The following is a 16,077-nucleotide window of genomic DNA, read 5'->3' on the forward strand; positions in this document are numbered from 1 at the left end:
TGAATTGGGGGACAGTTTTTGGGTGACAGACAATTCATAAAGCTACTGTACGGCTGGCATTTCAATGTCTCAACCACCTACTAGCAGAATGGGAATGAAAAGGTTAAGTTAAAGTTAAGATTGGGAGGGCCCTAGAAAACTCCACTTCCTGTACAAAGGATATGGAACTCTTTGCTTTTATAGTCACAGGATAACCAGGGCCTTTATATCAGGAGTTGATGCTAGTTCAGATGAACAGACCTCAGGGAGAGACTAGAAAAGACTACGGGGGTGGGGTGGGGAGAAGAGAACAAGGAGGAGCCCTTTAAGTGCTTGTAGGAGACTGCTTTCGTCCAAAGGGCAACTACTGCAAGTGTGTGTATGTTTGGGGGGAGGCAATCTCAATAACATCTTTCTGCTCATGTTTCACTTTGAATTGTAACACTGGGAAACATTGGGGTGGATGGAACTTTGCTTGAAATGAGACAGAATGTAAGCCAAATCAGTGGATTATTTCAGTCAGTTTCTCCAGAGGGAATATTGAAACATCTCTACATGTTGTATTACATGTGACCTAAAAATTATACAGAAATCTATAATACCATTCCTGTGCTTTCTTTTGTATTTCTGTCTTACCCTGGAATCTGATGGAGTTGTTGATGATTTCCAGTGAATCAAGTATAGCATTAAATTCTCCCACCTTCACTTCTTTTTTGTCTGCAGGGAAACAAACAAATCGGACTGTTTATGTCAGTTCACATGTTCCTCATTTCCATTAGCTACTATATTAACTTTCCATTGTTGCCATCCTTACAGTTATCTTTACAGTTAAGGTAACATATGAAATGACTCAGAGAAATTAAATGGAGCTTCAGTTGTGGCTAGACTGTAAAACATCACTATTTTTATACTGTACAGTTGTTACAGAGCAAAACATTTTGGAACCCAATTTGTCTAAAATTACTCCAATTTTGACTCCCATAACGCAGAGCCTCTCTAAGAAGGAAAAAAATAGATATTCCCTCTACCATAAACTTAATTATGAGACTCAAACATAATATCCATTTCCTTTAAATTATTCCATTTTTTCCTCCTCTAGGTCATAAGCAAAACAACAACAACCCTGCACTAAAATACAATGGAGAAATCCAGGATTTTAGCATAGCTGTGTTTCAGCACCCAGTGCCGTTATGCTTTCCTCCCCAAGACAGGGATAAACACAGGAGCTCCTGTCTTTTGCATTCCATGTGAACCCCAGAAATCTCCTTACCATACAATGAGATGAATTAGGGCCCAAACAGACAGGCCAATATAAAGCTGCTTCAGGTCACTTTGGAAGTATGCTGTTTAAATTATGCATGCATCCTAAGAGTCCAAAAGCAATGCCAAAGCCACACTCAAGTCCTAAGGACAGGAGTGCAGCTTTGGCGCAGCTTCTGGCCTCTTAAGATGCATGTGTCATTTAAACAGCATACCTCCAAAGTGACCCGAAGCAGCTTTATTTTGGCTTGTCTGTTCAGGCCCTTACTTTATATTTGCTCAACCTCTTGATTCCCAACTTTTGCTAAGTCCTGGAATCTCAAAGGGTGATTTTTCAGGTAAAAATGTCTTCCCCACACCAAACTGATATATGATTCTCTATACCTGGGACTGCAAAGAAACTATCTTATTTTGAGAGGGGCCCTGTTTCACTTCTGCACCGGCACAGGATGATCCAATCTTGATAAAGGGTGGGGAGGAAGGAGAAGAATGGTGATGTCATACTGATGCTGCAGGGAAAATGTACTAGAATTGTTCTGAACCAAGAGCAGACAGCAGTGATGGGCCAGTGAGGAAGACAGCCTTTCAAAGGGCACATAGCAACATCTGCAAATGTCCTATCTATCTGCAGTGTTATGAATTCTAACTCAGGATTATAAAACTGGGACTTTAGCATAAGTTACTGCATCTTCAATCACTTTGCTTAATATATATATATAGGATAACCTATTAATAACACTACAAAGGGAGAAAAATTATGCAAGATAAAAATGGATAAAACAATACTTCCTACCTGTCAGACAACTGATAAGCAGATCTAAAAGATATCAGTGAGACTTCTGTTGCCAGAAGAGTGAAGAATATGAGTTTTTTTCTTTTAAAAAAAAGCATATCAAGACTAAACAAAATTCTTTCAGTGTGCCAATAACTAGATAAAAATGTCAAAACTGTCAATCATGACACAGGAGAAAGGGGCAGTTAGTAGAGTACTTATTCTCTTTAGCATTAACTGAGGATTGAGGGAAAACTTGCAGCTTCATACTGGAGCATCATACTGTGATCACATTACTTTGTGTGTTAAAAATATGCATGATAGGGAAAGTCAGTCTGAAAAGCATTTCTTCATTTTAATAGAAATATCACAATATGGCCCAAAGTAAGCACTGCTGAATACCAGCTATTTTGATAGAAGAAATTAGAGCCAAATGTTTCTGGCAGCAGGACTATAAAACATGACAGATTCCATCCCTTCTAATGTGCACATTCCCTTCATTTTTGGAAGTTGCTGAAGGTGAAGCTCTTTCCAGGGCCAGCCCTACCATTAAGCAGAATGAGAAAACTACCTCAGGCAGCAGATGTTGGTGTCATGACAGGACAGAAAGTAGCTGTTACTCATTTTATTATGATTGTATTTTTACTGGCAGAGCTGAGGAGAAATGCTTTTGAGATTTGGTGACTAATGTGCAGAAATAAATCAACCATATTTATTGCTTGGTCAATTAATTTAAATATTTATATCCCATCAAATAACATGGTACTTGAGGGCAGCATATAATAAAATAAAGTTACCCATGAAAACAGTAAAAAAAACCTTTAAAACTACAATCAAGACAGTTGAAACAGCTTTCTATGCAATGATCCAGTGACAAATCTAACCACTGCACTTTGTGCTAGGTCAGGTGCAGCTTCCAAGTCAGCATCAAGGCTAGTCCCTTGTAGAGCTCATTGCTGTAGTCTAATCGGAAAGTTATCAACACAGAGACTACTGTGGCTAGACTATCCCTGTCTGTAAATGGTGGTACCTGACAGAACAGCCAAAGCACATTGGTCTGAAGCACTCTGAGCCACCTGGATCTTGGAATATTCCTGCTTCCTCAGTGGTGAGCAGCCCCATTTGGGGCTGGGAGCTTACCTAATTCCCATATCTGAGAAGCAACAATCAAAAAAGCCTCTATTTTTTCCCCATGAATCAGCTTATTGACCCTCACACTACCATTACAGCAGCCAGGCACTAATCCATCACCCACACAAACCCAATTGAGTATGATAACAAGATGTAGAGCTGACTGTCCTAAGTGTCATGATGGTACCCAACCCCAAGCCTCTGAATGAGCTCACCCCGTGGCTTCATATAGATAGTGAAAGCATGGAAGATAGAATGGAAACCTACAACATGCCAGAGCTTAATAGACATAGGACTGAACAGGAATCCCCAATACCATCTCTGGAACTGGTTCTGTGGATAGGAGTAACACCACTGTAGCACAGTGCCTCCTACTCCCAATCCACAGAGCTGGTCCAATAGGATACCATGATTAATAATATCAAAAGTCACTGAGAGATCTAAGAGGATTAACACAGTAGCGCTCCCCCTGTCTTTCATGTGGAAGTAGGCTGTCAACTGAGCCTTGCTTTCATTGCTCATAGATTTGGGTATTATGCACCATTGGGCCCGCATTATGAATGTGTGAGTGGACAACAAAATGGCAAATATAGTTCAATATAAGTAAATGTAAAGTGCTGCAAAATGTAGCCATACATTGATGGAATCTGAGTTGCTAGTGACTGACTCAGAAAATGAACATGAGATTTCAGGGAAGATGTTAACTTTGTTGCCATTGTTATACTTGCAGAAATTCAATACATTTAATTAAAATGAATTATTTTTGTTTTTAATAGGTCTACAGAAGCAGTGAAAAGGTAAATTCCATGGTAGGGATCATTAGAAAGGGGTAAAATATAAAGCAGCGGGTATCACAGAATCCTAGAGTTGGAAGAGGGGCTTCCAAAGGGCATCCAAGTCCAACCCCCTTCTGCCATGCAGGAATACACTATCAAAGCACCCCCCAAAAGATCGCCATCCAGCCTCCATTAAAAACCTCCAAAGAAGGAGACTCCACTAGTCTCCAAGGCAGTGTCTTCCACTGTTAAACTGCTCTTACTGTCAGGAAATTCTTCCTAATGTTTAGGTAGAATCTCTTTTTCTGTAGATGTATCTGTGAAATGTTGGAGGGTAGGCTGGATGCAACTGCCTCACACATGCAACCCCCAGATCTCACTTCTGTAGCCTCTGACGTCCCACTGGAGATGACCCAACTTCTTTATTTTATAGTACTGTATTTTAACTGTTGGTTTTATGTGTTGTTGTGCCATTGTATAAATCATTATATAGATCTATGGTGTGACCATACTTAGAATACACACAATATTATAAAGATAGAAACGGTACAGAAAAATACAACCAAAATGATTGGTATGGGGCAACTCAACTGTGAAGAAAGGTATACCATTTAGTTAGCCAATAATTTTCTGATAATTTCTAAAGTTCAGCCAAATAATGGGAAATTATCAGATATTTATATTTCCAAGCTGCATTATTTCAATAATGAATACAGTCAGCCCTTCTTATACACATATTTTTATACAGGGATTCAAGCATACACAGTTTGAAAACATTCAAAAAAAGTATAAATTTCAAATATCAAACCTTGATTTTCCATTTTTATAAGGGACACCATTTTGCTATGTCATTATATTTAATGGGACTTGAGCATACACAGATTTTTTTATACATGGGGGATCTTGGAACCAAACCCCAGCATATAACAAGGGTCCACTGTATATACTCAAGAATTCCCACCCCTCTGACAAGGAACAGAAAGCCACTGTAGAGAAATCACTGTTTTAATAGGATGGGGAGGGGCACTGGTCCATAGATCTAACCTATCCTGGAAAAAGTCAAGATCCAACCTATGGGGAATAAAGGAATGTTCCTCTTCCCATAAGCTATCGTCCCTTCAAAAGTGTCCCCACTTCCTGTTTCTTTTTCCATTGGAAAGGTACACTATGGAGGGGGGACAGAATATGTGGGCAGTTTCCAGTGACTGATCAAAGATGACATAGGAATTCCACCCCAGCTGCTCATCCTTCCCAATGATGGCGAGTGAGTGAGGTGGAGAAGAAGGCATTCAGCCAATGCTTGCAAAGTTTGGCAACAAAACACTGCTGCCCTTTGCTTTTCTTCATTCTGGGAAGACAAAGGGAAAGCAAGTTGGGTTTGTATGTAAGGCTACTGGGGGGGGGGGGGAGAGTTCCTCCAATTCCATCCAAGTTAGTTGAAATGTTAGATGGAAAAACTCCACCCAGTGCTCCAAGGAGTCAGATGAAAGGGGCAGGTAGCCATGCCCCTGGAATCACTGTGTATGCAGAGGGCTGTGGAATAGGGAATATGGGTTCCCATCCCAGGATAGTTCCCACAACTATCTGTATATAATACATTTCCCACAAACATGGGAATGGCTGCTATGTATAACACATTTTCCACAAAAACATTCCGTTTTTTAGAACTGGAAGGATGGGCCACAGCAATCCTAGAAAGTAATAATCACTGTTCATAAATCTGTCAACCTGAGAATTGAAAGAGTCAGAAAATTAATAATCTGTAGGCCTACAACAAGGTTCTTTTTGTGTTTGTTTAGCAACTGAACAGGCATTAATGGAAGAAAAGCACTTGTAGGGCTCTCGATATATCGTGGTATACTAGTTGAAACTTAACTGCTTCAACACACTGTAAAACTACACTTTTCCTCAGCAGTACTGATGTTATCACCTTTCATTGTTTTCTGTCTATCTCTGTTGGACAGGTGAGAGATAATAGGGAAAAATGACTGCAAATATTTCCTGCTCTATGACAAAGCTGTCAGATGTCTGAATATGTTTCTTCTAGGAAACATATTCAGCAGTAGCTGTGTTGGCCATATAGCAAACTAAAATTACATCCAAAATCCACAAAATAATGACATATTTAGTCAACCAACCAAAATGCACAAGTACATAATGCAAGCTTTTGAAGCTCCACTGGCTTCTTCATGAGGTAAAGGTGTTAAAAAGCACAAAGGAGGTTTTTTTTTAATGATGATGTTAATGACAGGCCTGCATTTTGTCAACATGTTGTTGTTGTGTTGTTCTGTGTTGAGATGATATGGAAAAATATCTACGCAGGCAGGCCTCTACTGCTTCTGGCCATGTGGCACTGGGAAGAAAGCATTCCAGAATCCGAGATAAAACTGAATGCTATTAGCAATACAAAAAGGTTGCTTCCTCTTAGATCCAAGATGCCTCCATTCCTTGTGAGGTCCCTTTGTTAGGCAGAGAACATTGAATCTCTCAAGAGGAGCTTCTATGCTTTTGCGTTAGAAAAAAATTAGGTACCTGTTTTGGTAAAACATACCAAATGTAGCCCCAATTTTCTTTTTAAAAAATGTTTTACCTTTGTTGGAAGGAGAAACCTCAAATAGTAAAGCCCCAGTCCATTGGCTCCCCCTTTAGGATTCCTATGTAGCTGCTAAAAATGTGGTATCTTTTCTGCTACAGAAATTGCTTTTGATAGCAAGATCTTTCCTTACATCTTTGAAAGATGCAATACCTTCCCTCTTTTCACCAATCTATAACTAAGGAAGATGATATTTGGATGCCCATGAAAAGAACCAAAGAAACACTTCATTTTTTTCAAATGAGAAACATGGTGCATCCTCCCCAGCCTCTTAATTCAGAACCAGTCTGGAGCCTTATACACCAGACTGGCCCAAGATGGGTTGAATCCATGTGCACCATCGTGCACATGGGGCAGCCGGACTGACACCGCATTGATTACACTGGCCTGTCCTCTGTTTTCAGAGTCTCTACTTACTGCTGCTTACTCACAGGCAGGAGCTCCATGTAAAGTCTGCTTGATTTGCCATTGCTTCTGCTGACAGAGATAGCCTCCTGGACATGTGATCAACAAGGAATCTGGGCGCCCAATTCTGTCCTCAATAGAAGTAGTGGCACACCAGGCAGGCTTTCCATGGAACCTCTACCCACAAGGAGGAAGCAACAGTGGCTCCCAAAACATGCCATCTCCTTTCTCTGCATTGCTCAGGCTCCTGGCATGTGGATAACTAGATCAGGCAGAAACAGACCTGATCCAGCTGTCCATGTGGCAAAGGAACCTAAGGTCACTTCAGGGGTTTCCAGAAACACTAGGATTTACCCCAAATTTGCTTAGTTTAGAATAGTGATCCCCAAACTGTGTTCTTTAAGGAATTTTGTACATCAGCTACCAAAATACCACACTACTGGCCAACATGGTTGAGATTTCTGGGAGCTGAAGTCCAAAATCTCTTAAAGGGCACAGTTTGGGGACCACTGGTCAGGTTATGGGTAGAAAAACATGGATCCTCCTGGAAAGTAGCTGTATTAGCTGCCAAACATGTTCATTTCCCACCTAAAAAAGAGATACTTTAGTCAACAGCTCCATCACAGTGGCAGAGAGGATCTGCATCCCCATCTCCCTGCACATTGCAGTTTCTTTTGGCTTCTGCAGTCATTCTCCATTCCAGAGTACTGCTGAGTTATGAACCTTGTTCTCATCGCTAAGCTGTTGTGTATTTCATAACAGTAGTCCCATGAAACTAGGCTGATATACTTAGATTCAAATAGCTTGCTCATAAACTAACACACCAGACAGAAACAACTACTCTTCTGGGTTTATTTTGGAGCATAAATGCTCAGCCTTCTACTCAAGAGTTCTCTAAAAACCACACTGATCTACCTTACATAGCCCTACAAGACAGTTAATGCAATGCTCACAGGACTTTTTATGTGGTCCTCTAAAAATCTTGCAGAAAATAAGAACTACTACACAAGGATATGAAATGCAATCTGTACCACTGATGGGAGAACAAAGTTAATCAATAGCATAAACTAGCCTAGCACCTTGTACATAAATAAATAAATAAATATGGATAGTAAATATGAATGTTGAAGCTTTAAAAACACTTTAAAACAACTCTATGAATAGAAATGGGAAGACATGCAGGAGACATAAAATTATGGAGTTGTCTTAATCAGATCACATCTCTGTTGTGTATCCACAATTCAGTAGCTCTACATGATAGAGCTCTTTCATCTGTAAATAAAATTAGCTATTTCCCACCCCCTCCAACTGCAACTTAGCCATTGTTGATTTCCCACCGGCATCAAAGATTAAATAAGTGCAGATGACGGATTTAGAAGAGAAGATTCTTGTGATCAAAAGGATTAGTTATGAGAGGGTGTTTGATGGATGAGCAGCAGCAGGCAGAAGCATTCCATTGCAGAACTATTTCTGGCCCTAGCCAACTGGATTAAGGAATTTACAATATGTAAAAATCAGGAACAAAGTGGCTTCTTTCCAGCACTTACGTTAACAGGCAGGAGGGGAGAGTTGCATGTATCAGATCCTATGATCCCTCACCTACATGCCCTACCCCTAATATTCCACTTTTGGCCTATATCCAATTATTAATCCCATCTAGACTTGATCTAATGAATCTACTGCTAAATAGTAAGTCAAGATTAATATAAATCCTAACGATTCAATGGACCTACTCTAGTAGGACAAGCAATTGGATTTAGGCTGATGGTAGAAATCATGCAGTTCTCTTGTTGAGCTATAGCTTCTACAGTTCCTCATCCTTCAACTACAACTGGAAGGATGCATATTTTCCAGCCCTGTTTCCCAGCCTCTTTAGCTTCTAGCCCAGGCCTTATGCAGCCATTCGCTGCTCCCTCTGCATTCTTAGTAGCTGACAGGACCCTATCTACCTTTCCCAACATCCCAGTTGGTCTCTCACTTCTATAATGGTGCTTTGACTGCTTTGGGTAATAGCAGTTAAAAAATGAACTCCGTGGAGATGGCTAGGGGAGAGCATATGGGGAAACTGTGTATGCATTTATCTGTGTCTATACACAAGTACAGTATGTGCAATCTCTAAGATGACACCAAATGTGGTCCATGTGGAGAAAAAAGCTGGAGATCCTTGTTCTGGCCTCTTTAACAGTGGTATGGATCCACAAATGGTTGGTAGTGGGACCCCTAATAAAGCTACCACCATGTAGTAAGGCCCCATTTAAGGCCACTGCATTACATGCCACTGCATAATTTTACATTCTGAATATATGATGCATCTGGCCAAGTCTACAACATCAGCAGTCCGGCCAGAGAGAGGAGAAGGAGAGGAGCTGCTTGGCAGCCATTTTGAGACCGTGTGCTTGAGACCGTGTGCTCATTGCTGAAGGGGTGGAGCTTCTGTGAGTCACATCTGTGAGTCACAAGGGGGCGGAGCTAGCAGACTAGCTTTATATACCAACTTTTAGTTTTAGTTTTCTTTAACTCAACAACTCTACTCAAGTGGCATCAGGTTAGAATCAGATATTGAAATAGAACCTTGCCTTTAAGTATCAGATAGCAGCCAGTACATTCCTTTAAAGAAGTATTCCCAGTAGATTGACTGTTATAGTCATTACTAAAGACTTTGCAGTATGGACAACGAGGGATCTGCTGTAGTCACCTGCAACTCTTGTGGGATGTTTCTCTTCTTGCCCACAGAAGTCGAGAACTTCACATGCACCAAGTGCAAGTTGGTAGCACTCTTGGAGGAGAAAGTGCAGCAGCTGGAGTCAAGAGTAGCTACACTTCAGCATATTAGGGAACAAGAGGATTTCCTGGACACAATAGAACTAACCATCTTGGATGAGTACCATGCAGAGGAAGATGCTAGGGTGGAAGAGGTCACTTGCCATACACAGGAGGCAGACAGCTGGAGGAATGTCACAAAGAGAAGTAAGCCAAGAAGGAATTGTTCTGGGAGCTTGCAGCTAGAGAATCGATTCGAAGCTCTTTCCTTTATCAAGGAGGATGAAGAAGAGCAGCATGGACAGACTTCAGGGACAGAGCAGGGGAGCCTGAGAGTCCCACCCGAGGGAACAGTCGCTGCTAAGCCTCGGAGGAGGCGTGTGGTCGTAGTGGGGGACTCCTTGCTGAGGGGTACAGAAGCAGTGATATGTAGGCCTGACAAGATGTCTCGAGAGGTGTGTTGTCTTCCAGGTGCAAAGATCCGTGATGTGACAGAGAGGCTGACAAGACTGGTCAAGCCTACTGACAAATACCCCTTCCTTTTGGTCCACGTGGGAACTAATGATACTGCAAGACACAGCCTTCAGAACATCAAAAGGGATTACGAGGCGCTTGGTAGGAAGCTGAAAGGAATGGATGTACAGGTTATCATCTCGTCTCTTCTGCCAGTTGAAGGGCATGGTCCAGGAAGGGAGAGGAAAATAGCGGATGTGAACAACTGGCTTCGCAGATGGTGCCGCCGAGAAGGATTTGGATTCTTCGATCATGGGCTGCGGTTCCACGAGGAGGGACTTCTTGCAACAGACGGGTTGCATCTCATGCCAGTTGGAATAAATGTTTTTGCCAACAGTCTCAAGAACTTGATCAGGAGGGCTTTAAACTGAGTTCCGAGGGGAAGGGAGACAATATTAAGGAAGGCGAAAGGGATGGCGAAAATAGTCAAACTGACATAGAGGAAACAAGAAAAAAAGTGCAAGGACCCAACAGTGGGAGGCAAAAAAACTTGCACAGGCAGCAAGTAAAAGGGAACTATGGTCTGTGATGTCTCTACACTAATGCACAGAGCATGGGAAATAAGCAAGATGAACTCGAACTCCTAGTACAACAAAGCAAATATGATATAATAGGCATCACTGAAACCTGGTGGGATGAGTCTCTTGATTGGAATGTGGAAATAGAGGGGTATAACCTTTTAAAGATAAATAGGCCAAACAAGAAAGGAGGAGGAATAGCACTATATGTCAGAGATATTTACAACAACAAGGATGTTACGGTGGGAGTCTACTACAGACCCCCAAGTCAGACTGAGGAATTGGATGATATCTTTCTAGAACAGATGACCACACTGTCAGAAAAGAGAGATGTAGTAGTGATGGGCGACTTCAACTATCCTGATATTTGTTGGAAGTCAAACTCAGCAAAATCCTCAAGGCCTAGCAAATTCCTCACTTGCCTGGAAGACAATTTCATGGTCCAAAAGGTGGAAGAGGCAACAAGGGGGTCAGCTATTTTAGATCTGATCCTAACCAACAAGGATGACTTGGTTAATGAAGTGCAAGTGGTGGGATCCTTAGGTGGAAGTGACCATGTTCTCCTGGAGTTTGTAATACAGTGGAAAGGAGAAGCCAGGCATAGTCAGACACGCATCCTAGACTTTAGGAGAGCGGATTTCAGTAAACTTAGAGAAGTATTGAGGGCAATTCCATGGTCAGAAATACTAAAAGATAAAGGAGTTCAGGACGGATGGGACTTTCTCAAAAGGGAGATACTGAAGGCATAATTTCAAACAGTTCCAGTGAGAAAGAAAAACGGGAGGTGTCTCAAGAAACCAGGATGGATGACTAAGGAACTTTCAACCGAGCTAAGTTTGAAACGGAACATGTATAAGAAATGGAAAAAGGGGGAAATCACAAAAAAGGAATTCAAAGAAATAGCAGGCATGTGTAGGGGTAAAGTCAGAAAAGCTAAAGCGCAGAATGAACTCAGGCTTGCTAGAGAGGTTAAGAACAATAAAAAGGGCTTTTTTGGATATGTCCGCAGCAAAAGGAAGAAGAAGGAAACGGTAGGGCCACTGCGTGGAGAAGATGGCAAAATGCTAACAGAAGACAGAGAAAAGGCAGAATTACTCAACACCTTCTTTGCCTCAGTCTTCTCAGAAAAGGCAAACGGTGCTCAACCTGAGGATAATGGAGCAGAGGACAGGATAGGGGCATTTCAGTACAGAATAAGTAAAGAGATAGTAGAGGAACACCTTATTAATCTAAATGAATTTAAGTCTCCGGGACCAGATGAACTCCATCCAAGGGTATTAAAAGAACTGGCAAATGTAATATCGGAGCCATTGGCAATAATCTTTGAAAACTCCTGGAAAACAGGAGAGATCCCAGCAGACTGGAGGAGGGCAAACGTCCTCATCTTCAAAAAGGGGAAAAAAGAGGATCCCAACAATTATCGTCCAGTTAGTCTGACATCAGTACTAGGAAAGATTCTGGAGCAGATCATTAAACAGAGAGTCTGTGAACATCTAGAAGGCAATGCCATAATCACAAAAAGTCAACATGGGTTTCAGAGAAACAAGTCATGCCAGACAAACCTAATCTCTTTCTTTGATAAAATTACCAGCTTGGTAGATGAAGGGAATGCTGTGGATATAGTATATCTTGATTTCAGTAAGGCCTTTGACAAAGTTCCCCATGACATTCTTGCAAACAAGCTTGTAAAATGTGGGCTAGACAAAGGAACTGTTAAATGGATCTGTAATTGGTTGACCGGCCGAACCCAAAGGGTGCTCAACAATGGCTCCTTTTCATCCTGGAGAAAAGTGACCAGTGGGGTCCCACGGGGCTCTGTCCTGGGCCCAGTGCTATTCAACATCTTTATCAATGACCTGGATGACAGAATTGGAAGCATACTTATCAAATTTGCAGATGATACCAAATTAGGGGGAATAGCTAATACTCCAGAGGACAGGATCAAGATTCAAAATGACCTGAATAGACTAGAAAGCTGGGCCAAAGCTAACAAAAGGAAATTCAACACGGAGAAATGTAAGGTATTGCACTTAGGGCGGAAAAATAAAATGCACAGATATAGGATGGGTGACACCTGGCTGAATGAAACTACGTGTGAAAGGGATCTAGGAGTCCAAGTAGACCACAAGTTGAACATGAGTGAACAGTGTGATGCGGCAGCTAAAAAGGCCAATGCTATTTTAGGCTGCATCAATAGAAGTATAGTGTCTAGATCAAGAGAAGTAATAGTGCCACTGTATTCTGCTCTGGTCAGGCCCCACCTAGAATATTGTGTCCAGTTCTGGGCGCCACAATTCAGAAAGGACATTGAGAAACTGGAGCGTGTCCAAAGGAGGGCGACAAAAATGGTGAAAGGTCTGGAAACCATGCCCTATGAGGAACGACTTAGGGAGCTGGGGATGTTTAGCCTGGAGAAAAGAAGGTTAAGAGGTGATATGATCGCCCTGTTTAAATATTTGAAGGGATGTCATATTGATGAGGGAGCAAGCTTGTTTTCTGCTGCTCCAGAGAACAGGACCCGGAACAATGGATGCAAGCTATAGGAAAAGAGATTCCACCTGAACATTAGGAGGAAACTTCCTGACAGTTAGGGCTGTTCGACAATGGAATGCACTCCCTCGGAGGGTGTAGAGTCTCCTTCCTTGGAGGTCTTTAAACAGAGGCTGGATGGCCATCTGTCAGGGATGCTTTGATTTGGATTTCCTGCATGGCAGGGGGTTGGACTGGATGGCCCTAGTGGTCTCTTCCAACTCTATATTCTATGATTCTATCTTTCACTTAGTTTCCAATGTGTTACAAGATCTCTTTGCATACTGATGTAAGTAATAAAAATTAGATAACCCAGTAAAATATGAAACATCTCTATTTCATTCAGCTTGAAAACATTTTCATTACTGTGTTAGTGGAACCATGAGCAATGCTTTTACCATACTGAAGTTAACATTGGTTAGGGATTCCTAGGGTTTGATGAGATGGTAACCCTTAAAGTGAACAAAATTTGGCTACCAGTCCTGAGGAATAGCAAAACAAGGACTCAGCAAATGCAAATGGGAAACCATTCAGTCAGGGGCTTTCCCAGCAGATAATGACCACCAATTAGTAGACATTAATCCTCTTTTGCATTAGCCTCCCAGCCTGAGGCTGGCCATCAGCACAGAACAAGACACATGCAAATCACTCCTGCATTCCCAGGCTCACACAGTATATATAGACCCAATTTTTCCAGGCAAGCATTCTCTGAAGATGCCAGCCACAGATGCTGATGAAACATCAGGAAGAAAATTTTCTGGAACATGGCCACATAGCCCGAAAATCCCACAAAAAAACCCAAACAAACCATATCCTGTTCAATTTCTGGCATCTCCAGGTAGAAGATGCAGCTGTACTACAACTCTCACAATCCCTGTTAGTCATGGCCAGTGCTGGCTGGATATAGTAGGGCTAGTAGTACAACAGACCTGGAGGTCAGCCAAATGGGAAAAGCTGGCATAAATGCTAGCTTGACCAGTGATGTGAACTGGCATTCTTAGCTCAGTTTGTGTTTCTACAATTAATTTGCTTTGAGCTTTGAAATGGGAATAACAGCTTTTTATTCCTGGCTATATGGAACATCCTGAGCACATACCCTGTTTTGCCTTTCACATCTGTAATGGGACTGGATATATCTGTAGTTCTCAGGATGGGTAAATACTAACGTGGAACTCAGTAACCACACAAATAAAAACAGTGAAGTAAAACATCCTGTCTTCTCCCTGCAGCTTACATTTGTAGCACAGAGAATTTTTTAAAAATGATAATTCAGCAAATGCTTACTGTTTGGAGAACTCTGTACCCAATAGTAAAGCTAATTGCCTAAAGCCACAAAGATTTAATTTTGATCATCATCCTATCCTGTCAGAAAATGCCAGGATGTTAGCTTGCAAGTATGATGTATTATATAATGTAAGGAAAGGATTCTTTGCCAAGCTGATTAAAATTTGAGAAGTAGAATTTTGTTCATTTTTTTGGCTTTGATGGAAGCTCATCATAACTAGCTGAATATTCTTAGGACTGAATAGAGTGCTTATGTGTCCTACTTTAAGGACAGATATTCCCAGTTTGAACCTGTCTTGCATTTTGGGGTGAGCAGACTTTAAGCTTACTGAGAGTGCATCTACACTGTAAAAGTAATGCAGTTTAATTGCCATGTGGCTCCATCCTGCAGAATCCCTGGATTTGTAATTTTGCGAGGGACCGCCACTCTTTGGCAGAGAAGGCTAAAGACCTTGTAAAACTATAAATCCCAGTATTCCATAGGATGGTGCTACAACACTTAAGGTGGTGTCAAACTCCATTATTTCTACAGTGTAGATGCACCCTAAGTCAGTCACTGTTGTTACATGACAGGGAGTAGGAAACAGCTGCTGGTCTACTACAAATCACCAGGATATCTAGCAGTAGATCCTGATCTATTTGCTACGTCTACCATCTCCGAAGGGCTATCCAGTCTAAATCCAGTTTACTGATAAAGAATTATACTGAGAGGACAAGAATGCAGACTGAACTCACCCAATCGCTCTTCCTGCTATAGTGAGATATATTGTATTACTGTGACACTGGATTTCTCAGATCTCCCGCACTAGATCTTTCAGATCCCCTCACTCTGGGTCTCTCAGATCCCACCACACTGGGTCTTTCAGATCCCACCAGTTGGCCCCAAATATATTGTGACAACTGGGTTACACAGGATTCTTCTCCTGCCTTTGAGGTTTCTTTTCCCTCAGAACTATCCCTCTAGCCTCCCACTGACTTAAGTGTTTCTGCTATTAAGTGCTTTTAATGGTGGTGTGTTTTGAAGTTGTATATAAATCACTGCAGGCCACTCTTTTATTTACAGTCTTTTACTTACAGTCAGAACTTATAATAGTATCTTTTTTGGTAGTTGGCTCTCAAAGACTTGTTGCATAATATAGATCACAGCAGTTGTTACAAATTGTCTTTGTTCAAGTTCCTTTACTGACTGTTTCCTACCTGAAGCTGTGTCTTTAATTCTCTAAACACCAGTTTAATAAACTAGCTCTTTTCTTCACAACTAACATAACACACTCCTCTAATATCACTGGATTTCTTTGTCCTTTTCAGATCTTTTCTCCATTACATAGGAATCTGAATCATATTAGGGCTAAACTCTTATCTGCACCTCTGGCAGTTCTAACTGCTCTCAGCAGTTCCTGACACACACTCTCTTCTTAATGGCTCCTCCTTCTTTTTTATATCCGCTCATCAGGCAGCTCCCACCTTTTCACCAACCTGTTCTAAACATTCAAATCTGCCAGTGCTTCTCTACAATTACTATGGCCCAATACAGACGGGCAAAAAGTTCTACCTTCG

At 41.5% G+C, this 16,077-nt stretch overlaps 1 protein-coding gene across 1 annotated transcript in view; it reads right to left on the reverse strand.

The window, feature by feature from the left end:
* The window catches only part of GABBR2 (gamma-aminobutyric acid type B receptor subunit 2), a 356,015-nt gene that overhangs the window by 139,161 nt on the left and 200,777 nt on the right, over window positions 1-16,077 (reverse strand). The window contains 1 exon segment of the mRNA XM_042464922.1: window positions 616-696. Within this exon segment, the coding sequence (XP_042320856.1) occupies window positions 616-696 (81 nt within the window).

This window comes from Sceloporus undulatus, chromosome 4, assembly GCF_019175285.1.
Source record: "Sceloporus undulatus isolate JIND9_A2432 ecotype Alabama chromosome 4, SceUnd_v1.1, whole genome shotgun sequence".
NCBI classification, from domain to species: Eukaryota; Metazoa; Chordata; class Lepidosauria; order Squamata; family Phrynosomatidae; genus Sceloporus; species Sceloporus undulatus.